General features: G+C 43.5%; 2 protein-coding genes across 9 annotated transcripts in view; one reads left to right on the plus strand and one right to left on the minus strand.

The window, feature by feature from the left end:
• Positions 1–700: 700 nt before the first annotated feature.
• PLA2G7 (phospholipase A2 group VII) overlaps positions 701–25,447 on the plus strand; it is a 45,534-nt gene continuing 20,787 nt past the window's right edge. For 2 of the 8 annotated variants that reach the window (XR_013993108.1, XM_081044845.1), the window contains exons 1-2: positions 701–893; positions 19,909–20,051. Coding sequence is in view for 6 of the 8 variants with exons in the window: in XM_081044845.1 (XP_080900971.1) it covers positions 19,943–20,051 (109 nt within the window). In the remaining 2 variants the exon portion in view is untranslated. Of the gene's footprint in view, positions 894–13,786; positions 13,996–17,177; positions 17,706–19,908; positions 20,052–25,447 lie in introns of those variants that run through there. The other 6 variants (XM_081044846.1, XM_081044847.1, XM_081044849.1 and 3 more) reach the window with 6 other exon arrangements.
• On the minus strand, positions 8,187–8,586 carry LOC308496123 (small ribosomal subunit protein eS24-like; the record flags this gene model as incomplete). Its single annotated transcript, XM_081044853.1, has 1 exon — positions 8,187–8,586. One exon carries the CDS (start codon positions 8,584–8,586, stop codon positions 8,194–8,196), a length of 393 nt encoding a protein of 130 aa, XP_080900979.1. The 3' UTR covers positions 8,187–8,193.

Below are 25,447 nucleotides of genomic sequence, written 5' to 3' on the forward strand. Positions count from 1 at the left end.
TTAAAAAGTGCAAACTTTAATAACACTACAACATAAATGTCAAACTAGTTTCCCTAAGTCTCTAAACTTAAGCTTTAAATGAATAATACGCTTTCGTAGGAAATGAAATGAGGAGAGAGCACCAAAAAAATAAAGGGGGTGGGGTGGATTTCAGTTAAACCCCAAATATCTGGGATAGATACACTGAGCTGTGAGAGATGCACCTTCTTACACCATTTCCCCTCAAGTCATAAACGCTCTTCCTGCCTGCCTTGCACTGTATTCCTACAGAGAAATGAAACTAACAGTGTCTGGCCCTCCAACACAGAGCACTGTCTACATGGTGTTGAACTGGTGCCCGACCTAGGACGTACCGAGATGCGGAATGCGCAGGGCATATCATATTACAGATGCGAGCAGAGGGACTCAGGTGAAACAGGCAAGGTTGGCTTGATTTGGGGCAAATTAAATAGGGAACAGGTCTGATCCGAATCAGAATAGAGTCTGAGAACGGGAACTGGGGGGCAACACACCCACTGCAGGCTCTGTCTGGGTCCTTCCCTGAGCGGGATAAGTTACCCGCGGGTCCAAGTTGTGGGACCTCGGGCCCTGGAGAGGGTGTTGGCTGCGCCTGACCACCCTGGCGTCCCCAGCTGCTTTTGTGCGTGGGAAGCGGCCGGCCCCACGCTCCTCCCCGGCCCCTCCTCCTGCAGCGCGAGGGGAGGAGAGGGTCGGGCGATGAGCGGGGCGGGGCGGGCCGAGGGAGGTGTCCGGCAGCCCGGCGCTCCAGGGGACAGCGGCCCCCGGGGTTGGCAGCGAGAAACCGTCGGGTTGGGCGCGCTCAGGTCGCGTCTGGGCGCCGCGGAACGCGCCCAGGTCCCCGGTCCTGGCCAGCAGCTCGCAGCCGCGCCCGGGTGAGGAGGGGCCCCGGGGGAGAGGGGGAGCCGGGGAGAGGTGCGGGGCGAGCCGGGCTCGGGCGGCACTGTGGTCGGCGGGAGGCGGGGGCCCGGGAGCCGCCGCCAGCTTGACGGGGGCCGGAGTGGGAGGGGGGGTGGCGTCGCTGGAATCGGCCCCGCCCGTGGGCCGGTGCTGGGCTCCCGGTCCCTGATGCTCACGGGGACGGCGCTGGGGTGTTTGCGGGAAGCGTGACGGATTCGAGTCCCGTTCTCCTAAACTGTTTCCCGAGATAGGAGCCCGAAGAATTCGATGCCGAGGGGGAGGATCGGGCCAGGGGAGCAGGGAAGGCAAGGAGTTTTCTTATCTATTTTTGTCCCGCGGGGACAAAAACAAACAAACGATCCTGCTTTTCGGGAGGATTGCTAATTCCGCAGCCCTGTGGTGAGGCGCTGTTTTCGTACCAGAATTACAAAAACGACGCAATGTGGCCCCGGCCGGGCTCACGGCACACATTCCAGAGCTCTCCCCTGCCGGCCGGAGGAGAGCGAGCCTGCGGTTCCGTGGGGGATGAGCTTGTTTTTAAAAAGTCAGACAAAAGCAGAAAGCAGAGGACGTGCTCTTCCCCGTCAGCCCTGGAGCTTCGAGCAGAAGTTTCTATCTCCAGGAAACGAAAAGGCCAGGCTTTCAGTCCGGCCTGTCGTTATTGGGGCTGCTGCAGAGGTGAAGAGGAAGGAGGGAGGAGGCAGAGGTGTGTGGGGCTCATAAGGGGTGCGTGCCCTTACCTTTGAAGGACACGTAAATTCAGGTCTGGGAAGGACTTGAGTTAACAAATCAGCCTTGCACAAATTACCTTTGACCCGAATGAGAATGCTGAGCTGGGAGCCTGGTATATGAGTAAGAGCTGGAAAATGCATCCTTTAAAGTGTTGATAATCCTCAAAGGCTCAGGATCAAATCTTGGGCTACCATTGAACTCAGGGATCAGGGCATGAAGTACTGGCCTCATCTATAAGAAGAAGATTGCCTTCTGGTCACCACTAGGCACTAGTGAACTGCAGCACTGGGGTGGATTTCTTCCCAGAGGGAGTTCTGGTGGCTCTGCAGAAGCTGGTGAGAGATCCCCTGGACTTGGCATTTTCCAGCCTGCCTGCTTCCCCTCATTGCTACTGAGCACTGAGCGTTGTGTCTGTTCCCCAGACATTTGTGCAGGAGTTGCTGCTGTGGACAGCCCAGTGATGCTTTTCTTGGAACTGGGCCCTTCCTACCCAAGGCGGACACCACACATAGTCTGTCACCACAGATTGTCACCAAGGCTGTCTATCACTGGCTGAAGAGCCTCTGAGAGTGAAGGACTAGCAGAATTGGGAGGGATGTTAATCTGGTTCAGCTACTCATTGTACAGTTGAGAAATCCCTTCTGAGGTGTAAAAGGGCTTGCCCAGCACCCCAAGCCTTTCCCACAAACAGAACCCTGGGCAGCTCGTTCCTCATTTTCTCTCCACTATACATCTGTGCCTTTTGTACACTGGTAGTGAGGAATACACATTCCCTCACCCTGTTAGTTTTGAAGAGGAATACAATCCTCTTTGAGGCTCTCTCAGCACAGAGCCTTAAGGAAAGTGCTAACTAACCGCCTGAGCAACCCTGGAGTTTTGGCATCTGTATTCTTTTCCACGCCACAGATGTGGCGTGGCAACCCTGGAGTTTTGGCATCTGTATTCTTTTCCCTGACACCTTAGAAAATACATATTCCCTGGAAAGGAAGGTAATCATCAGGTTATTTATACCTTGGCTCATCTTAAGCTTGACTTTTTTTTTCTTCTAACACCCATGATAACCTGCCCCACCGACCTCTTGAGATATTGAGAAATCTCCATAAAGTGAAGCATTGAAGAGGACGTATTGAGTGAAGAGAAATCAAAGGGGCACATTGAGCTCAACAATCATATTGTTCCAGAATTCTGTGGAAGCTTTGTAGTTTGAAGGGATGGGCAGTAGCCTCCAACTGCCTTTCTCTATGAAGCCAGGTACCTGTTATGTGTCCTCACTGTCACTTTACTCCATTTTACAGGTATGGCACACTAATAGAAACAGTCAAATATATAATATATAATAGAAACAGTCAAACATATAATAGAAACAGTCAAATGATAGGTTTATCATTTCATTTAAAAAAACTTAGCAGTTGATTAGAAAGGAAAAGTGTACTATAAAAATAGATACTGACTGAATTAAGTGGGATAGTTGATTCCTAGTACAAGCTTTATTCATTCCTTCACTGACTTCAAGAAATACTTACGGAGTACCTACTATGTGCCATGCACTGAGTATAGACCAGTGATTAAGATAGATGTTCTCTGTTCTCATGGAGTTCACATCCTAGAATCAAGGGATGAGCAAGGTAAATTCAGATAGTCCTACATGTTTTGAAGAAAAGGACACAGAGTGCTGTGGTAGAGTATTGTGGTGTGTCTGTGCGTGTGTGTGTGTGTGTGATGGACAGGTGGGAGCTTGTCCCAGCTTCTCTGATTGGGTTTTGAGGAGAGACTTTTCTGAGAGATGGCCTTGAGATGAGCCCCCAGGAGATGGGCAGGCAGTTCCGGTGGAGGGAACAATAAGCACACAGTCCTGGGAACAAGCTCTATGTGTTCCAAGCACAGTTGGAAGTCCGTGTGACTAGAGTAAGGAGAGGGAGGAGGAGAACCGAGGCATGAGGTTGAGGGTCTGGATTGTGTAGAGCCCCATAGGCTGAGGTAAGTAGTTTGGGCTTTACATGCAGTGAGAAGTCAAAAGCAGAGGTGTGACCTGATAGATGTACATTTTTTTCAGAAGTCAGTCTGGATGCTCTGTGAAGAGTAGATTATAAGGGGGAAGGGGAGACCAGCTCCAGGTTTCTTGGTAAGGATCTCGTGATTTAATGACCTAGCAGTAGGTTGTCAGAAGCTATTTTTGGAGGTAGAGTGGGAAGTTAATGTTTCTTTCTCAAATTTCCCATCTACTTAATGGGGATAGCATTGCTACGTCTGGCCCACTTATCTTGTAAAAACAAATAAGTTAGTGAATATGCTTTTAAGGGTACTGTAAGATTTTATTGCTATCATTACTTGCTAATATTGTGCTACTTTGTGTTCCCTATGTATTTTCAAAAATGTACAATAAATTTCAGCATCTTTATCGTACTCTTTTCAATAAATATAATTTATTACACATAAAAAGTTTTGCTCTGTTCAGAGTGTTAGAAAACCTTAACTAAGAGTTGCCAATAAAATACACCATCATAGAATGCAGTGAAATTATTGCTAAACTGATAGCCAGCTTCCTTTTGAAAGTTGAATGTGATCGTATAAAATTCAAAACAGAATATGCAAAGCTGGGAACTGCAAAACATACAAAAAAAGACTTAGCTTTACCTTTGTCCTAGATATGGCTGTGCACGGATATCTGTGAGTGCAAAGCTCTGTTGATGATTGAAAATCTATACTTGGCAGTGGAATTTCTGGAGAGGGCTATGAACCAGACTGGAATAGGATGTTTTCCCTTCGTGAAGTATTCTCTCTCATAGGAAACTCTTGAACTTTCCCTGGTTGATCACTGACTAGACTTTAGAGGGCCAGGGGAGAATTTCTGTGTTGTTTACCGACTGGGGTAGGGGTGACCTCAGCAACAGGACTAGTAACTGCCAGTGAGGCAACCCGATTTCTCTTTCCTGCCTCATTTTAACGTGCAACTCACTAGATGTGGATGTTGCTGTTTAGAGATAAATGGAGGCCTTTCCTCATTTGCATGGTGTGCAGTGGAAGATTCAGCAATTATGACTTAACCGTCTTCACTTGCCAGACCCCATGAATTATTTATTGGTCAGTGTGTCTGAATTTCAGCTTGGATTTCCGCTTAAAGTAGCCAGTTTGATGTTTCAAATTGTAGTAAAAAAATGTGACCGTTATTCTGGGATCTGTACAGTTTCTTTTCTGCTGTACTTACCACCGTAGACCCTTAGGGTTGAAGATGGTTGGGGCGTCTTTAAGGGAGAGGATAAAGTTCCACCTGGAGGCCACGAATCTACTCTGAGTTACTTATATGTTTTGAATTGTTGAATTAGCCGTTATCCTTTATAAATCAGAGTTTGACATAAAAATATGGTTTTCCCCCTTTTCTTGAAAAATAAAGCAGAATAGCTAGTAATATGGAGCTCTCATTCCTACATGGCAGCAATCAGCTTAAGTGGAGTAGTGTGACTCCCTTTCAGATGGCTCCGTCTGTCGAGTCCCCACCACTGCTTTTTCTATTACATAGGCCCTGTTTACCTCATATAAGTTGCCTGGCTGGCCCTTATTGACTTGTGATTTTAAACCTCAGGTTTGCGGTTATCTAGCCTGTCCATTCCACTTTTACCATCATTCAGTGAAGGAATCCCTTCTCCAGAATCTTTGCTGGTAGCCCCCAGACCTGTGTTTAAACTGCCCCTCTAATAAAGAACATATGGTAATTGTTGTAAAGCTCCTGCTGACAAACACTATAATCTGGGTCCAAGTAGAACACATCCCTTTTCTATAACATTGTAGCTGTCATGTGCTATCTGGGTTTTCCCCCAGTGTAAACATCCATCGTTCCTTCAACAGCTCCTCATGTGACTTGCACAAGTCACACGTCTGGTTTTTGCTGGGTTTGTGTTCCTTTGACTAAACTTTTATTTATTAAAGTCCCTGAAACCCCATGAATTCCATAAAATGTGGTTCAACTGGTGGAATATCCCAATATGCTTCCAGTAGACCATCAAATGGTCCAACGATCTTAGATGACTTTTAACATGTATGACCTTAATGTTAGGGCACCAAACATCTGGACATTTGCACGCTGGGTGCAGATGAGTTCCTATTTTCAAAATGTGAGTAGAATCAATTTTATTTTTCTTGCAGCTGTTAAGGACTTGTACTTAGGAATAAGTGGCTGTTTTATTAAACTACTCCCACAATAGGGAACTGCTTCTTATTTTGCCTCTTGACTTGCTTTTCTTAGGTTGTGAAATGATTACACAAGAGTTTTATCTATTGGGTCCAAGATAAGAGGCATTAGACACTTTTGCAGAAGCCACTTGGATGTTATACATTTGAGATGATGTTCAGACTAAGTTCTGATTCCATTAGCTAATATGGTCGCGAGAATATAATATTAATATTTTATCTTTCCTAGTTTTAATATTAACAAGTATGAAGTAGGAAATTTTTGCCAACTCTTTTAAAAGGAATTATGTATCTTAGATAAAGATGGAACTTCAGAGACCAAGCACATTCATGCAAAAGTCTATGCCTTTTGCAGCGTGCCTTGCAGGGGAGCCATGTTTGAATCTTCATGACAGAGAAGTCGCTCTACAATGTGACATATACATCATAAATTGCCTGATTATTAAAAAGTTCTTCCTTGTATTTATTAGACATCTGCCTTCCTATAGCATGTTTCAGAGTGAAATAAGTATTTCTTTCTTGTTTAACAGAGATATAGTTTCATCTGCATCCTTTAGACCAGAGCTTGTCAATCTCAGCATTAACATTTTGGGCTGGATATTTCTATATGATGGGGGCTGTCCTGTGCGTTGTAGGATGTTTAGCAGAAGCCCTGGCCTCTACCTACCAGATACCATTAGCAGTCCACTGCCAGTGTGACAACCAAAAATGTCTCCAAACATTGCCAAATATTGTCTGCAAAGCAAAACTTCTGTGAGAGTCGCTACTATAGGATAATGTTCTCACTGGCTTTAGGACATTTCAGAATGAAGTAAACAGTATTTCCTTACCAAACAAGGGTATAGTTGCATTTAAAATGTTGCTTATAGAAAACTATGAGGTCATTTACATCTAATTGTGAGCAGCAGTTTCCACGAGTTCTTGAGCAGGGGAGGGAATGGATGTAAAGTTACAGAGATTTGGACTTTCAGAGTTACACGTTTCTGTAATTTCTGAATTTTTAAACAATGACTATGTAATACTTATGTAAAATAACAACAAAATATACTACAATAAAAAAGTAATAATAATTGCTTAGAAATCAGGGCTGGAAGATTGACCATCTCCTGCCTTCATCCTATTGTAAAATATCCAAAGTGGAAGATTTCATCTTCTTAATCATTCAGTTGGGTCAATTTTGAGATTTTTCAAATCACTCTCTTTGACTTTAGTAGAAAGTAAGTTGGTCTATTATTTGCTGTCTGGTCTCATTCTGTAACTTTATATGCTCTGTGTTAGTTTTCTATTGCTGCTGTAACAATTTATCACAAATTTATCAGCTTAAAGTAACACAAATTTATTATCTTACAGTTCCATAGGTCAGAGGTTTACACGGAAGTCTCAGTGGTTTAAATTTAAGGTGTTTTTTAGAGCTGCCTTTCTTTCTGGAGGCTTAGAGAAGAATTTGTCTCCTTATCTTATCCAAATTCTAAAGGCCACCCATATTCTTTGGCTTATGGCCCCCTTCTTCCATCTTCAAAGCCAGCAATGGTGGGTTGAGTTCTTCTCACATCCCATCACTCTGACTTCCTCTTCTGCCTCTCTCTTCCACTTTTAAGGACGTTTGTGATTACATTGGGCCCACCGAGCTATTCCAAGATAATCTCCCTATTTTATAGTCAACTAATTAGCAACCTTAATTGCATCTGCAATCCTAAATCCTCTTTGCCATGTAACATAACATTTTTACAGGTACTGGAGATTAAGATGTGGACATTTACCAGGTGTGTGTGGCGGGGTGTAATGTCGTCATTCTGCCTGCCATATGCTCCCATTATGAAAGTTAATCAGAAAGAATTTGACAAAGAGCACTGATACTTGTGAAAGAGCATTTTCTTTCTCCTTACCCATAATAGAAGAGCTAAGGCACATGCCCTAATCTGTTGCCAGGACTGGGTTTTACTCTGACTTGCTCATTAGCTCTTGACAGAAATCCTGGACTTGACAATGGACATTTTACCTATTGTTTTGGTTTGTCTTTTATTTCAAAAGGGAAACAATTCCTCATAAGAATTTAACAGTGACAAATAGGGGAAAATAGGATTAACTGAGGTCATGGTAGTATAATGGAGATCTCAGCTGAGATTTGAAGAGCAAGTAGTAGGGAATGGTGGTTTCAGTGGTAGAAGAAGAAAGGCCACAGAAGAAAGGCAAAAAGATGATATCAACTTTTAAGTTGATTTAAATAGGATGTGTTCTCCGAGCTCTCATTTCAAGGTCTTTTTTTTTTTAAGTGCTTAGTTTATTAGTCCTCTCATGAAAAATCTGCTCAATCACCAGTCACTGACGAATCTTTGCTCCTTCTGTCCAATCTCCACCTCACTTTTTGCCAGCACCAACATTGGCCTTTGCAGTCCCCCTAACTTTCTTCATTCTGTTCTTGCGTTCCTTTCGCTGTTTTCTTGAGGTCTTTTTCTTCTCATACAGGCCATGTCTTGCAAGTCTATGTTTGGGTTCATTTTTCTTTGCATAATCCAGGGAATCATAAATCATGCCAAAGCCAGTTGTCTTGCCACCACCGAAATGGGTTCTGAATCCAAATACAAAGATGACATCTGGTGTGGTCTTGTACATTTTGGCTAGTTTTTCCCGAATTTCTGTCTTAGGTACTGTTGCCTTCCCAGGGTGAAGGACGTGGATGACCATCTGTTTCCGTTGAAGTAGTCTATTAGTCATGAACTTCCTGGTCCGAATAGTTACTGTGTCGTTCATGATGGCAGCGGGCCTTCAAGCAGACAAGGGGGAAAAGAGTCAAGGTCTTTTTTTTCCCCTTCTCCATTATGTCTCTAGATAGTCCCCGCCCCTCCTTTTTTTAGTTCTGTGTTTTATTTGCATTCCACTCTATATTAAAAAAAATTTATTGTGGAATATTGGGGAATGGCATGTTTCTCCAGGGCCCATCAACTCTAAGTCGTTGTCCTTCAATCTAGTTGTGGAGGGCGCAGCTCAGCTCCAAGTCCAGATGCTGTTTTCAATCTAGTTGCAGGGGGCACAGCCCGTCATCCCATATGGGAATCAAACCGGCAACTTTGTTGTTGAGAGTGCCCCTCTAGAAGCTCATTATCTTCAATCTAGTTGTGGAAGGCGCAGCTCACTAGCCCACGTGGGAATCGAACCAGCAATTCTGGTTGTTCAGCGCTCACGCTCTAACCAACTGAACCATTTGGCCACCCTCAAGGTCTTCTCGATGTGCCGAATGATATTTTATCTAGTAGTCAAGCAGCCAAAGTTGAAGGAAATGATTCTCAGGCTTTAGGATTTAAAAAGTTGTTGACTTTTTTAAAGTAAATATTCTCATTGATTTAAAATTTTGGATAAGAGAAAAGTAGAGAGAAAGATAAAAAAAAAAATCTCCTTTAGTTTCTAATTATACAAAACCCTCCAAGGAAGATAAGCTTTGTAGATATTTATTCGTTCTATTTATTTTGTTTCTTCTTGTTCCTGTTGTTGTCTCCTTTTCCTCTTCCTCCTTTCTCTTTTCTTTTATGTATCTGGGATCACAGATAACTCTCAAATCTCTATATAACATTTTACTTAATATTAAACGTAAACACTTTACATGGTCATACAAACTCTTCTTAAATATCTTTAAATTATTTCTTATGCGTAAAGCAATACACTTTATTGTAAAATATGGGAAACATAATGAGAAAAAGCACCCATAATTCCATCCTTTATTATATTGTCTTAGTATGATTTTTTTTTAAACTTTTATTTATTTTAAGTGTGTTTTTCCAGGACCCATCAGCTCCAAGTCAAGTAGTAGTTTCAATCCAGTTAGGGAGGGTGCAGCTCACTGGCCCATGTGGGGATCTAACCGGCAACCCTGTTGTTAAGAGTACTGCGCGCTACTCAACTGAACAACCGCCCCCCCCTTAGTATGAATTTTTATATGGCAATTTTATATTCATTTTTCCAATTAAAATTATGCTGTAAATAGTTTCTTAAGTCATAAAAATTATTTTGTAAACATCATGTTAACAACTGGGTAAAAATCCCATCAATGATATTCTCATATTGTTTAACATCTATAGGCTTCCCATATGTGTGTGTGTTGACTCTTATGGAGAAAGTTGGAATAAATACCATAGTGCATTCATTTTTAGGGTTTTACTTCCCTGTGTGTAAGATGTTTTTGTGTGCTGATCTCAGAAATGTGTAAAAGTCCAAAGATATGAACAATTGAAGTCTTGCCAAATTACCTTCGAAAAAAAATCAGTGTACCTATTTATACTCGCACTAGAACTGCTGAGTTTACTTTGGTACATTTTGCACTGTTAAAGAATAGATAAGTCCTGTGTTCCTGGATTTTGGGTTACCAGTGATTGCTCTGTCTGGCCGGTTAGAAATTTTTGTATTAGGCCATGGTGGAATGGATTTTCATACATTACGATAATGAAGACTGCTGTATCAAGGGTTTTATTGTTGTCACTTTGAATTCGCCAGTTCTAAATGTCCAAAGTAAGTATTAGACTTTTCAGGGTCCTAGTTCTCAAATCTAAAAACATTTCTAGCTAACTCATATCCCATGGTTGACAAAAAGGCACTTTTCAGTGGAAAGAGAACGTTGAGAGTTAAAAGACTTCTTATGAATTAGTCTTCTGTGTTCAGAGCCAGAATCCTCTGTGGTCATTCTCTCAGAGATCTCAGTGACCATCAGAAGGTAAGAGACTCCAGTGTCTAAGGAACACAGGGACTTGTGGCTATGTATAGTAGTTCTTTGTTCAGAAAAGCAAGAAGCACTGTTTTCATTTAAGTAACATGGGAAATGTTTGGTCATATTTCCCCATAGTGTACTAGGTTTGACAATTAAGTTCAAGAACTTGTTGCAATGATGTTGCTAACCTTTTTGGCTATCAGAGGGATTATTCATTATGAATTTGTACCAACTGGACAGACAACTAACCAAGTTCACTATTTGGAAGTGCTGAAAAGGCTGCGTGAGAAAGTTAGACGATCTGAACTTTTTGCCAATTCATGGCTCTTGCATCACAACAGTGCACCAGCTCACACGGAACTGTCTGTGAGGGAGTTTTTAGCCAGTAAACAGATAACTGCATTGGAACACCCTCCGTCCCTACTGATCTGGCCCCCAGTGACTTCTTTCTTTACTCAAAGATAAAAGGAATATTGAAAGGAAGACATTTTGATGACATTCAGGACATCAAGGATAATATGATGACAGTTCTGATGGCCATTCCAGAAAAAGAGTGCCAGAATTGCTTTGAAGGGTGGACTAGCTGCTGACATTGGTACATAGCTTCCCAAGAGTAGTACTTCGAAGGTGACCGTAGTGATATTCAGCAGTGAGGTATGTAGCACTTTTTCTAGGATGAGTTTGCAAACTTAATTGTCCGACACCATATTTCCATAGAGGATTGGTGGTTGCTTATAATAAAATCACATAAAACAGGAAAACAGCTTACATAAAAAATAAAACTAGACAAATGGATCAGAAGCCAGAGGAATGTATTGTTGAGGACCCACCAGGTACATAGAACTGTGAGAAATCTAAAAAGATGAAAGGTTTTGGACATTTGTCAGGATGAGCTTCAATCTACTAGGGAAAAGAAAATGGATAAGGAGATATTTTAAATGTCAAAAAAAGACACGTGGATTAAAGGCAAAGTGCTAACGTGGAGTGAGCATGATTTATGGGTGCCGAGGAGGCACTGGGGAAAGCTTGCTTGGTTAGCCAAGATCCCTTTGACTCCGGAAAGATGAGGCTGAAGCCTGGGGCCATGAGCTGGTTTATAGAGGGTGAGCTTTGGTCCAGGAATCGAATTGAAGGCAAAGAGAAGTGCTTCCGGAGGCAGTGTAGTCCTGGTGTTCTCTGTTTTCCTCTGAGAAGAATGTTTTCAGATGTTCAGTTGTCAGGAGTAGGAGAACAGAGTGAAGGAGAGTGTATCTGTTTAAGGAGAGAAGACTACAATTTTAGCTGAAATGCAGATTGTGGGCATAGCTTGTTCAATGAGCAGGTGAAAGCTCCAGACCCCTCGACTTCACTTCCTCTGTATCCCCCAAAACACACACACACACACACACACACACACACACACACACACACACACACACGTCTTTGGACGAAAGACACACAGAGACACCATTCGGCAGTGCCGAAGTCATTCTTTCTTAATTCAACAGAATTTCACTGTACATCTGGTAGGTGAAAGGATCTCACTGCTGGGCGCTGTGGGAAATATCACTACCTGAAGAACAAAGGTCCGCACTCAGATGTACTGCGTGCAAGGGTCTCTGTGTTTTGGCCCCTGCTCTTGCCTCCAACCTCCTTTCTCCCAACATCCATCTCCTAATATCATCTACCACCCATCTTACTGATTCCCAGGCAGCACCCCTCAGTTTTCTCTGCATGCAATGCCTTCCTTCTTCTTCCCATCAAACCAAGAGAGTCTGCGAAAGCTTCTCCTCTTTTGAGAGTCAGCTCCAGCGTGACTCATCTAGGAAGGCTTTCCGTACCTCCTGGCATCACCCACCCCCAGAACTCACCATTCTTTGTGCTCACACTGATTTCACTTCTATCAAAACATCTCGAACTCCAAATTGCATGTTAAAAAAACCAATGGCTCTCTATGTGCCTCCTCAGTACATACTCAAAGCAGGATGAAGACCTTTAGAAACTACAAGTCCTGCGAATACTATTATATCCTCATTCTTTATGTGTAATTCATGAGAAAGACAACATTGGGTAAAAAAAATACCCATAAAACACATATGTATGTACTGATTTAGAATAATTAATTTCCAGATTTTTCTGATTGAAATAGTCTAATTAAACTCATCAAAACGGACCTTTACCCATGGCTTTGGAGCCCTTGCTGCACTGTTTCCCTACCTGGGGTTCAGTGTGCTTATCATAGAAGCTAGCAATACATTTAGCACTCAATACTTGGCACATGGATGGTGCTTAGTAAATGTCTGAATGGATGGATGGGTCGGTGGATGGTCTACTGTATCGTCTGTTGTGGTACAATATATTGTGCAAAATAGTAGGCAAAATAAGAGAGGAACGAGCAGTGCTGTGGGCGTTGTGGGAAGGGGCTCGTGCTTCTGGCTGGGAAACTAGCAAAGGCATGATGGCAGAAGATCCCCAACTAGATTAACTGCAGAATAAGATGGAAGGCAAGCTCGGTGATGCATGCATGTCACAAGCTGAATACATTGATGAAGAATTCACCTATCTCTGTAAACCTAAGCAAACATTGTGTATATTTTTTTGTGAAGTAAAACTACCTGCTTAGCAAGAGGACTCATAGTTTTCAGTTATTTTTCTCTTAAAGTAGGTGGTTTTCCACCTTGTTCCTTTCTGAATGTGTGGTTGTGTCCCATCTCCCAGGTAATCTAGACCCCTTCCTGCACCTGCTTGCCCCTTACGTAGTCCAGAGGTTCTCATCCCAGGCAATTTCACTCCTCCCCTTCGCCTCCCCCCCCCCTCGCCCCACCCAAGGGACACTTGGCGATGCCTGAAGTCATTTTTGTTTGTCAGAACTGAGGGGATGGGAGCACTGCTACTGGCATCTGGTGACTAGAGGCCAAGAATACTGCTAAACATCCTCAGTGCACGGAACTGCTCCACAGAAAGAATGACCTGGTCCCAGACGTCCGTGGTGCAGAGGGCGAGAGACCTGACAGAGCCCTAAGGTGTGCCACTGACACTGCCTCGGCGACTCAGCAGGATAGACTCACCAACTTTCAGACTGCTGGGCCCTTTCCTTTCTCAGAATGTAGTGTCTAGTGTCTAATATATTTTGCTCCCAATGGAGCAGAGCTTGTTCCTGGTGTAGAAGGAAAAGGGACGTTCACTGGCAGTTGATGTGTTTGGCTCTGTGTGGGCATTTCCCTCACCTCGTCAACCCGATGAGATAGGTACTGGTCATCCCATTTCTCTCATTAGGAGATTTAGGTTTCCGATGTGCAATGACGGCCAGAGTGGATCCTTCTGATTGCAAACTGAGGCCCTGCCCACTGCCCTTGGCAGCCGCAATATTCCCCGTCCAGATCGCGACAGGACCCATGGTCTCCTCAAAGGAGCCCAGATGCACTGTGCCTATAGTGTGGGGCTCACTGCTGTTATAAACTTGATGACCAGTGACCAGAGAACAGGTATTTTTATTCCAGCTTGGCCACTAATTTGCTATGTGGTTTCAGGCAAGCTGCTTCCCCTCGCTGGGCCTCAGTTTCCTTGTATGTAAAACGAGGGGATTGAATTAGTTAATATCTCGTAGTTTGACCAGAACTAGAGTAAGTGATGTGCATTTTCATCTGAACCACAAAATCTGGCACTCTTTAAAGTGTATTATTTCTCTTTTATTTATCCTACACATCACCACCCAGCATATGCACACACACCACACACACCACTCCACTCCACACACATTGGGACTCCCATAAAAGCCCAGTACAATGCCTGGCTCACGGGTCCTAATTTGGAATTGTAATAACCACAAACCAATGATTTTCTCAGGAAAAGACCTGTCCCAAACTTTGAAACTGAAACTAAGCATGCCTTTCTCCTAAAATTATTGCTCCAAAGCAAAGCCTCAAATCCAATATTGTGTGTGAATTGGACGTAAAATATGTAAAAGTCTAGTTTCTTTCTGACAGGTAAGCCTTTTGTTTAGATTTAGTTGCCCAAGGAAAGAGCTAGGGTTTTGTTTCTTTTCATTTTTACCTACTTAAGTAATGCCTGTTCATTGTTGACAAACTTAAACAGTATATGTTTCAAAAAAAGAAAATTAAAATCACCTATAATCCTACCACTTTAATAATAACCACTGAGAACATCTGGCTTTATATTCATCTAGACATTTTTTTTTCCTAATTGTGTATAAATGTATATACTAAAATAAAAATGAGAGCATACTATACTGACAGCTTTTTCTCATTTACCCCTGAGGACTGGGTTTGTTGAGCAAACCTCTGAAACCTATCAGTCACATGAGTCAGCCAATCTTTCCAAGCCTCAGTGTTTTTAACTGTACAGTGATGGTAATAATACCTGCCTATGTCTATTCCTTGTCGTGAGGACTAGCAATTACATAATGTACCTAGGCCAGACAGTGTTGGCACCTAGTAAGTGCTCAACAAAAAGTTATTTATGCCTCATATCACCTTTTTGTTTATTTTTATTTTCTTAATTTTTTTAATTGTTCAATTACAGTTGGCATGCAGTATTATTTTAGTTTCGGGTGTACAACACAGTGATGAAACATTTTTTAATTTAGGAAGTGATCACCCCAATAAGTCTTGTACCCATCTGACACCATTATATCACCTTTTAAAATATCTGTTCCTTTACAACTTCTGGAGCTTCCCAAGTATAATCTGAAACCGGAGCTCCTATATACATGGAGGGCAGGGAGAGAACTAAGAGAGAGGCAGGTCACTCTAGGTTGGTAGCATCTTAATGAGAAAGGGAACTTACAGAAGAGGCTGGTCTTGGGTGACTGCAAGATGAATAGATTTCAGCACCTGCCCACCACAATCTTAAAAGTTTACATAGAGGCCTTAACTGGGATCAGTCACGGCTGGTCTCAACAACACTCTACTACCTCAAGGCTATGTCCTTGGGCAGTCTCTAAGGTGGGGAAAGGAGGCAGAAGGCACATTCCAAGGACTGGGGAGGGAGGGATGAGCCCAGGTCCCACTTGAGGGTCAATAGGTGGTCATGTCTTTTCCATGATCTCCTCCAACAACTTAACTAAACCAGGAATCAAGTTCTGGATTCAGGTCTGAGTTTGCAGTCAAAGGACTTCTTTGCCTATCTTTAAGAGTTTCTGTTAATATTAAAGCAAAACAAAACTAAAATCAACAAGTTGAGACACTGGAAAACCAATCCCTGGGTCTCTTCCCAGATGCCTATGATATGTTAATGAGGAGCATTTGTAGATTCTTCCAGAAGCATGCTTCATCAAGCTCTCTTTCCAATCTCAAAAGTTCTCATTCAGATTTTCAGATAATGTAAAACTGATACCAAATATGCTTAAAATATACTCCGACTGATATCAAAATCTTCTTTCCTTTTGCTTCTTTAGCCTTTTGCCCATAGCATCAGCAATCTCGTTTTAAAAGGCCTTCTTGTCCAGAACTGCCCCTTTCACTATTAACCTCCTGAGAGAAGACTGGCTTATGTTTTCCCACAGTTAGAGAAACATTTCTTTCAGAAAAGAACAATTGTCCCATTTTTGTTTGCAATTATGAGAGATAGTATTCCAAGAACAGAACTCTGATGTCCTCACCACCTTCCCCCCAACTTAAGTATTGGCTATTATCCGTCTCCTCCCTCAAACACAGAAGTTATGTCACACACCGTACTCTGAATCATACAAGATCTTAATTTATGATAGAGCACAACCTCACTCACTCTTATCTGCAGCTTGGCAGCCAGTTCTGGGGTACCATAGTGGATTACTACTTCTAGAATCTGATTTGGAGGACATTAAAAGTCTTTTCTCCAAAATATTTCTTCCCAATAGCATGTGTTTCTTTCCTTTAGAGTAAACTTTTGAGGCTTTTGATGTCTCCACGAGACCTTGGCTAAAAGAAAGGGCTGTTATTTGGAAGCTAATGAGGAAAGGCTGATGAGCACACCAGTACCTCTTGGCATCTTGTTAAATTAGGGAGCTGCCCCTTGAGAAGCCCAGTGTAAGGGGCTGAGAATGTGGGACATTTGATAAATTTTGGGAGGTAGGCCATGGTGGTAACCACAAGGGGTGCCCCAGGTATTACCAGGGTACAGACAGCCTGAAGAAAAGAAGGGCAATGAACAGGAAGTTCCCCAAGAAATGTAGGAGAAATGCTAATTATAGTGCCTAGGGAAATTAGAACTCTTAAAGAAACCCATAAGTTCTAGTCAGCAGAACCACCTATGGACTAAGGGGGTGATGACCAACAAGTCACTGTTGATTGACTTCAATCAGCAAACAAGAAGTCTTTCTGTTCCTACTTCAAAGTCTTGATTGACACCTTAGTTTTTGTTTAACATAATAGTTAACATTTTTTGAGCAGCTACATATTTATAGGCAATGCATGTGCCAGGAATGCAAAATGAGGATGCTCATGTTTGCGTTTAGCTATACTCAAACACACTGTTTTATATATATTTATCGTTTAACCCTGGGTAGCATTATCATCCTCAGCCCCCATTTTACAGGTTAGGAAGTAAGGCACTGAAACTTTCCATAGTTTGCAGGAGGTCACATTTTGTGGCAAGGCTGGAGGTTCAGCTCCAAGCAGTTGGGCTCTAGGTCACTAAAGCCCAAGCAATTGACTTCTACCCATTTCAGTGGCTTGTAGGCCTATTGAGAAGTCACAGCCTGGTGTGAAATCATCCGGGAATGTGTTTCTGAGCTACCTAAAGGTAGCCCATACCAACAGGAAGACAAAATCCTTCATGCCTCTTCCAGAATCATTTACTAGTGCTTATGATATGCTGAGCCCTGTATTAAGGAGTAATAAGAAGACAAATGAGGCCACTCCCTGCCCTGGAGGAGCTCACCGGCTACTAGTGAAGCAATTCTGTAAACAATCGCAGTAGAGGATGAAAAGTGTGGGAATGGAGGTGTTTGCAGAAAGCTGCCAGAGCAAAGACGAGGCGGCCTTCTGTGTTGCTGGGGGTCCGTGGCTTGACACTGTACCCAGACAGATGAGATGAGCCTCTGCTTCCTGAGGTGGGAAGTGCCTTCTCCTTTGGTGCTCTTGGTGAGCAGGGCCCAGAAGAGACCTCCTTTCCTGACTTCAGGGAAACTTTGCCATCAGCTGAGGACAGTGCCGGCATAGCTTTCCATCCCACAGAGTACACCAGAGGCGACAAGGTAAGGCAGTGCATTTTGTGGCATTGGGAAGGTGGAGAGAGGCGAAGGATCCCGTGTGGGTCCTTCTATCCCTCAGTACACTGGAGTCAAAGGAGGAACACCTGCCATCTAGTCCTGCCCGTGCCAGGGGCTCCCTGGATGGCCTCAGGCAGGTCGCATAGCCTGTCCGAGTTTCATTGGTCTTCCTCCCCCAAACTGAAAGACGGAGGTGTTAAAATTTATTTCTCTTCTCCTATGTCCACCAGACCTTTATTTCCACTAAATCTTGTACATGATCTGTTCGAGCTTTCACTATGATTATTTGGAGGTGTCTCTCCCTGCTGGGGATTTTGAAAACAAAAATCACACCTATTTTTAAAATCTTATTATCCTAAACATAGGGACTGATACATAGGCACTCTTAACATTGAGTAAATGAAAGCATGAACAAATGAATGAATGACTGAGTCAGCCAGTCATCAAATTATTGAGAGGATTATTGCTTTGAGGATGAGATCAGATAGCACATATGATAGGGTGATGAAAAACGGCAGCAGTTTCCAAACACTATGTGCTGCTGGGGTTGGCTGTGTCGGAATCCCTTAGGTAGCCAGCATGCAGATGTCCAGAACGGTCTTCTGAGGATTTGTGAGTCAGGCTGTCTGGGGTGGGGCTCAGAATCCGTATCTTCAAAGGTCCCCCAAGAGCTTTTGCAGCTTGGAAGAGGTCAGGTTGGGAACTCGAGCATTGAGTTCGAGTTCCTTGCCTTGCTGTGCTCTGAGGACCGAAGGTGATGGCCCTAGCACTGGTCTGGTAGGAAACATGGGGAGGGCAGAGTACTCCAGTCCTACTTGGAGGACGTGAGGAAGCCCTGCTAGCAATTGGCTGTCTCTAATTCTTCCCGAGGTTATGGAGAGGGAAGATCAGATGAATACCAAGGAGTGATGGGCAAGCTAACCTTCTTTGTGTCAGGGCCATGTTCCATGTTCCTAAAAAATTGCTGTTGATCGTATGCATTTCACTTTGTTTTCCTTTTTTCCCCCTTATATTCATCCCCAGTGATTTTCCAAATGGGCTGAATGACATTCCCCTTATTTAGTCACAGGCTGTAAGGGGTGGGATTTTCTAAAGCCCTCTGCTCTTCACCTTGTAAATGCTTTCTGTGGATGATGTTATCTGATAAAAAGTAAGCAGTGACAGTATAACAGAGGGGTAACGGTGGAAGCTGGCAGGCATACAGCCTGACTTTTAATTCAGCTTATTTGGGACACTCAGTAATTATTTCCCTCAATTCATACACAATACTCTGCAGTGTTCAAGCGTTTTTAGAAAAACACCTTTGGAGCATTTTGCTCCAAATACTCATACAGTCATTCTCCAAGTAGCCCAAGAAGGTTAGAGCTCCAGGGACAACTTTCCTAGCTCCCTATCTGGATTTTTATTACCTGTGCGACATGAGTTGACCTTGCTACAGCTTTATCTCCTCGGAATTCCTGTGGCCCTGAGATTTGTACCTTATCGTTTAAGAATTTTTAAATGTCTCTGCTATTTTCCACCTTCTTATGTTATATGTGCTAGTCTTGTCTCAGACACCCCATTTCAAGCTCTGTAGAGCAGGGATATGTCAAATTGTCCAGTATTTCCACAACTGTTGTCTAGCAGAGGGTATGTAGTATTTGCCTAATAAATACCCATAAAGACCTGACCTCTGCCTCTGGGAAGCGCTCAGTGTAGTAAGATTATAGAGATCACCGAAAAAATATAACACATCAACACAATGCCCAAAACAGCCACAGCTGTAGCACTCTGATCGTTTTTATAATTATGATGGAAATACGAGCCCAAACTACCGAGTGTTTACTATGTGCTAAACATGCCTATGGATATTATTATGATCATGATATATAATTGTTATAATTGTTATATTTTGATGTTCTTCTTTATAACCACACTAGCTTGTTACAAAGTTAGAGAACTACTTACCCAAAGCCTAATGTAACAGCCTAAAAGGGTTTCTGTGCTCCAAACACCAGATTTCCAAGGATTTGTCCACCCTAGTGACTGTCAGAAAAATGCACGTTCCATTCTTTCCAAATGTCTTCTTTCCTTATAATGTATCAAATCATGTTAGTAGTACCTCACAGCACTGATTTGTCAGATTGTTTAAGTCCTCTTTATTGCATGTTTTTGTTTTCTCTTTTCTTTTAATAAATCTGCCTTGAAGAAGGTTAAGCTGAAACCGCTGCTCGGCTTCCAAGATGCGGCCGCCCACATTGCATGTGCTTCTCTGCCTTAGCAGCTGCCTCACTCTGGTTCATCCTTTTGACTGGCAAGACCTAAACCCTGGTGCCCACATTGAATCATCAGGTAAGAGGTGTGTTTGTTCAAGGGCTTGAGCAACTGACCTGGAGCCAGCTTCAAAGTGGCCTTAGAGTAGTTGCATGTACGGACGCCTCAGCTAGTTCTATCAGGAAGATGCTCACAGAGGCCCTTTATTCTCCTGGGGAAAGGGGACAGGGCCTCACTTTCTTCTCATTCCAACGGAACCCGAAGAAGCGCCTGCCTTCTTCAATGTCATGACTGCAGGACAGAACCAGACAAGCTGGAAGCTCAGGTTACAGTCCTCATGCAGAACTTCCTCGATGCCCCTTCTCTCCCTCACGGCTTGAAACCACTCCCACTCAAACACAGTAACACAACTCCCCTAGACTCCCCCCCAGAAGCCACCTCAAAACCTGCTTCCACGAAGGTGAAGGAGAGGCAGCTGTCTTGCTCAACAGTTGTCGTCCTGGTAGTCATGGTGTGAGACGGTGGCCATTTAGGGTCTGGGATGCAGAGGGAAATAATCTTTTCTATCTAGCGACAGGGAGAAGCAGGGACAAGTAGGGGCTAAAGAGCTCCAGATGAGAAATGACTGCATCCCTTGCTCTTTCTTACCTGTGGTGGGAGAGAAGGAGAGTCGAAGAATGCATAGACAAGCCCAGGAAGAATGGCCAGAGTGGGCCAGCCATCTAGAAACAGATACATCTAGCGTCACCTGTATTGCAGAGAGATTGCTTCTGGAGCTTTTGTGAATTCCTGCCAGTCCCAAAGGGCTGTGATTCATGAACTTTTCTATCCAGTCTCCTCAGGTGAACAGTGTAGGTGGCTTCTGAATGGTGTCATACGTCTGTACCCACAGACCTGTGCACCTGGATAGATATGGTGCCTCTGGATCTCGTTATTCAGGCTTGATAGGTGACTCATTACTGTAACATTTACAAAAGACCTTTCATAACCCAGCACCTTATGAATTTCACCCTACTTCGCAGTTGGGGAAATGAATGCATCAGTAGCAGAGGAATTCTATCTTATATCTACATTTACACAGGAAATGGCACAATATCTTACAGGTCCATTAATTCAACAACACTTAACCAGGAATCTGAGTCATCATTGATATACTGGTAATTAAGCCAAAGAGTTTGTAGTCAAGTTCAAGGAGCTTGCAGGCTAATTAAAGTAATTTTCCCATTACCTTTTCCATGGATTTGCAACAAGTAATATCTGACATGAAGAGCAAATTATCACCTAGGAAGCGTTAACATCATGCGCTTTTTATTGGTAGAGGATGGGAATTTCAAGACATGTTTTATATTCCTTCATGTTTGAAAATCATTGGAAAGCGATCATTGGACTGGCAGAAACTTGCAGACAGGGTCACTGCTTTATTCATCTTTGTAGTTCCAGCATTAAGTCCAATGCCCCACACACTCTAAATGCTCAAAAATAAGTGCATAAATATTTTTTAATTATTAGAAACAGTTTATTGAATAAAAGATTAAAATAAAAGCTGATTCCTTATATTCTTCTTACTAAATGAATACATCGAAACTATGGTTAGGCATGTAAAAGGTTTATAAATATAGGTTAGAGATATCCTCTTTGCTAATGGAGGACATAAAGCCATATAAGAGAATGTAATGTCCCTAGCCTGAGTACAGTCCATCTCCAAAGCGAGGAATAAATACCAGAAATACTTGACAAAAGAATTCCACTAGAAATGTGTAATAGGATTAATAACATACCAAGGGTTCCAATGCTTTTATGAAAATAAAGTTGAAGAAAAATAGGAAGTGATGTAAGTGTTGAACCACAAAATTTTATCGTCTAGAGATATCGTCTTATCGGCCATTCAACCTAACAATCTGATGAATCCAGATAGATGGTTAGAGAACAGGACATCCAGGACCATGATTTCATTAGCTGAGACTTCTTCAGCACTGGCTGGCACTGGCTGGCCACAGCGTCCTGTAGGCCTAAACCTGGGCCAGCCTGAAGTTTCTTAAGACCATCTTAGGGGTCAGTTGTGCTGGAACAGGCAGGTCTATAGCTTTACCTTGAACTGAGCGCTGAGAGAGGAGGCTTTTTGGTAGAGCAGATGTGTGAGAACCAAGGCATGCCTAGATTATTGGAAAAGGTTCCCAGAGCACAGGTGGAATTGAATTCTCACAAGTGTTAATTCATCCAACTGGGAACCCTCCCACGGCGCTAGAACTGAACTCCCAATTCCAGAAGTATTGTCTCCAAGGCAGATGTGGGTTCTCTGGGCTCCTCACCAAACTGTGAACTAGTCCTCACCTTCAATCTCTGTACAATCACACCATGCCCACCTGTGGGAAGGGGCACAGCAGAACACAGGCTGCTCCTCACAGAAAGAAAGGCAGGCATGGCCTACCCTGCTGTCCTCTGGACTTGACCAGGAAGCATGGCTCCGTAGACAGTCTTAAATAGGAGAAAAAGAGCCATTTTTATTTCAAAATAGACCATAACATGTTAGCCTTACAGGTAAAGTTATGTTTTTCTGTTTCTTTTTTTCAATCTCTGAGGAAATGCCTTGGAGTTTGAATCTGACAGAAGGGAAAATGGTATGGCTTAGCTTAGGTTAGCTAAAACTCCTTTAAGGGCTTATGCACTATTTGGGTAGCCAGAGTTAACTAACTCCAGATAAGGGACAGGTAATATCAGTTGTCTGCCTATTATATGTTGTGTTCTGTGTGAGGTACTTGATATATGTATCACAGAGTCCTTACAATTGTCCTACAGGCTGGTAAAGTGCTTTCATCCCCACTTTACACATGAGGATAAGAGAGGGCAGTAAATTACCTAGACCAGAGTATCATAGCTTAGAAGAGATACAGTTGGAAACCAAAATAGGATTATCTGGTTCTAAGACCCAGGGTCTATTCATCTCACCCCCTGCTTTCCTTGGAACTACCTCCCACCATATGCCTGTGAATTGCTGACTCATGTGTCAGGCCAGGTGGCCTGGTACCTTAGCCTAGTGCTTCTTAAACTTTAATAGGCGTACCTTTTCTAGTTCAGTAGAATTGTGGTGAGGCCTGAGATCCTGCATTTCTAACTTCCCAGGTGATGCCAGTGATACTGGTCCATGGACCAACTTTGAGTAGCAAGACCTTATGTATTAAAAGGCTCATCACTGGCAGGTGCTTCACACATGTCACCAATGTGGAGGATATAAATGGGGTTCTTCTTATGACTCAAAATCTTTCTGGGTGATGCCTTATAATATCAATGCAGGTACCATACTTAATATAGTTCTAGGTGTCTTACTGGCAGAGGCAGAATGTGATGGAAAGCATGAAAATGTCTTTCTAGCAGAGTAGTCAACTTCTAGTCCAACGGGGAAAGTAGTGGGCAAGTCGAATCTAGAAAAGTAAAAGTCTGGATATACTGATACTTGGACTCACCATCTTGAAATTAAATATGGACTTGATTGGGGTTTAGAAAGAAGGAGACAGGTGAGATGAAATTGTAGATGTGCTGAAGGGTTTTGACACAAGAAGGAGAGAAAGTTTCAAGAATGGGTGGGTAAAAGAATGTATACCATGAATGGGAGATCCAAGATGGCAGAGTAGATAAATACTTTGCCTGTTTCCTTCTATGAACACACTGAAATTACAACTAAGTTATAGACCAATCAACCTGGAGAACCATCTGAAGTCTAGATGAACAGAACTCCTACAACTAAAAATATAAAGAAAAAGCCACATCGAGACTGGTAAGAGTAGGAGGAGAGATGCAAAATGGGCTGGGCCCCAAACCTCTGTGTGGCGGTTGATAATCAGGAGGGATATCCCAACCACGGTGGTTCCCTTCAGAGGAGCAAATGTCCCCAGCCTCACACAAGGCTCCCCAGCACGGAGTACTGGTGCCAGGAAGAAAAGCCCCCATAATACCTGGCTGTGAAAAGCAATGAGGATTCTGACCATCTAGGTGGTATGAAAGGCTGCGGGAAACCCAGACATCCTCTTCAAAGGACAGGTACAGACTCATTCGCTCGCAGGCACTCACCTTGGGCTCCAGCAGAAAGACGGTGACTCGGGGGGCATCAGAGGCACACGGGGGTGCACTGGGATGTGTAGCTTCAGTGCGAAGGTGGGAAGATAGTCAGCATTTTCCCTATGAAGGGGTCTTCTATGCAGCTGGCAGATGGGCACCATCATTCCTGTGTTGAGTCGTCCCCCTCTGGCCAAGTCAGAATCTGATTGGCCTATTAAGCTTTACTGCTTCACCCTGCTGACTCCCTGGGACCCCGCCCCACCCAATTTGCCCAACTGCAAGCACTTTCTGGCAAGCAGCCATCCATGTCCACAATAGTTTCCTTGGAAAACTATTGGAGTCTGCAGGCCCCAGGTGGGCAGCAACTGCCTTTGGTGTGCTCTGAGACTTTTGCTGAGTAGCTCTATGCTCAGCACTGGCACCAAACCAGAGTCTACATTAACATGGTGACCACAACTCTTCCCACTCTAGTGACTCCATGAGACCCTGCCTCACCCAAATCATTTACGGCACGAGGCTTTATCAGTGGCTGAAACTTAAAGGAACTGGCAGGTGCCAGCAGGCCTCGGGGTGTCCTGGCATTTTGTGGAGCTACCCCAGGTCTGGTCCTGTGGCAGATGTTTTCAGTTTACAGTATGGCCTCTTCCACGTGTCTCCAACTTCAGCACAGGCAGCAAACAACTGTGGATTGCTTTGTAGCTCCTACCAGGTAGTCCCCAGCTGGTCACAGGCAGTGGGTGAACTGGTCCTGCATGGGAGCCCCTCTCAAGAGGCCCCAGAACCAATATACTTAGAGGTTGGCTTCAGGCCACAGCAGAGTACCACTCAATTAGCCCACAAGTGGCATACTCATAGGGTGGTCTCAACAGGCACTAGAGCACACTGGGACAAATGCGCCTCAGTGAGGTAAGCCCCCCACAAAGCAGCCTGTAAGCTGTAGATGTGGCCAAACCCCACAGCCACTCAGCCTGAGGGCCAATGCCACCCACTGATGTACCAATAACAATCAAGGCTCAACTATAGCACACACAATCCTATACCAGGGACCCTCCTGGAGCAACTGGTGCAGGTGACCAGGGATACTGTGCCAAGGCCCTAAAGCATGCCTACTATATAAGGCCACCCAGCCAAGATTGGGATACATAGCAGATCTATCTAATATATAGAAACAAACACAGAGAGACAGCCAAAATGAGGAAACAAAGAAATATGTCCCAAATGAAAGAACAGGAGCAAACTCCAGAAAAAGAACTAAACAAAATGAAGGCAAACAACCTACCAGAGACAGAGTTCAATACAATGGTTATAAGGATTCTCAAGGAACTTAGTGAGAACTTCAACAAAGAGAGAGCAAGCATTAAAAAAGGACATAGAAACCATAAAAAAGAACCAGTCAGGTGTGAAGAGTACAGTAACTGAAA

This window comes from Rhinolophus hipposideros (assembly GCF_964194185.1).
Source record: "Rhinolophus hipposideros genome assembly, chromosome: 3".
Classification (NCBI taxonomy): domain Eukaryota; kingdom Metazoa; phylum Chordata; class Mammalia; order Chiroptera; family Rhinolophidae; genus Rhinolophus; species Rhinolophus hipposideros.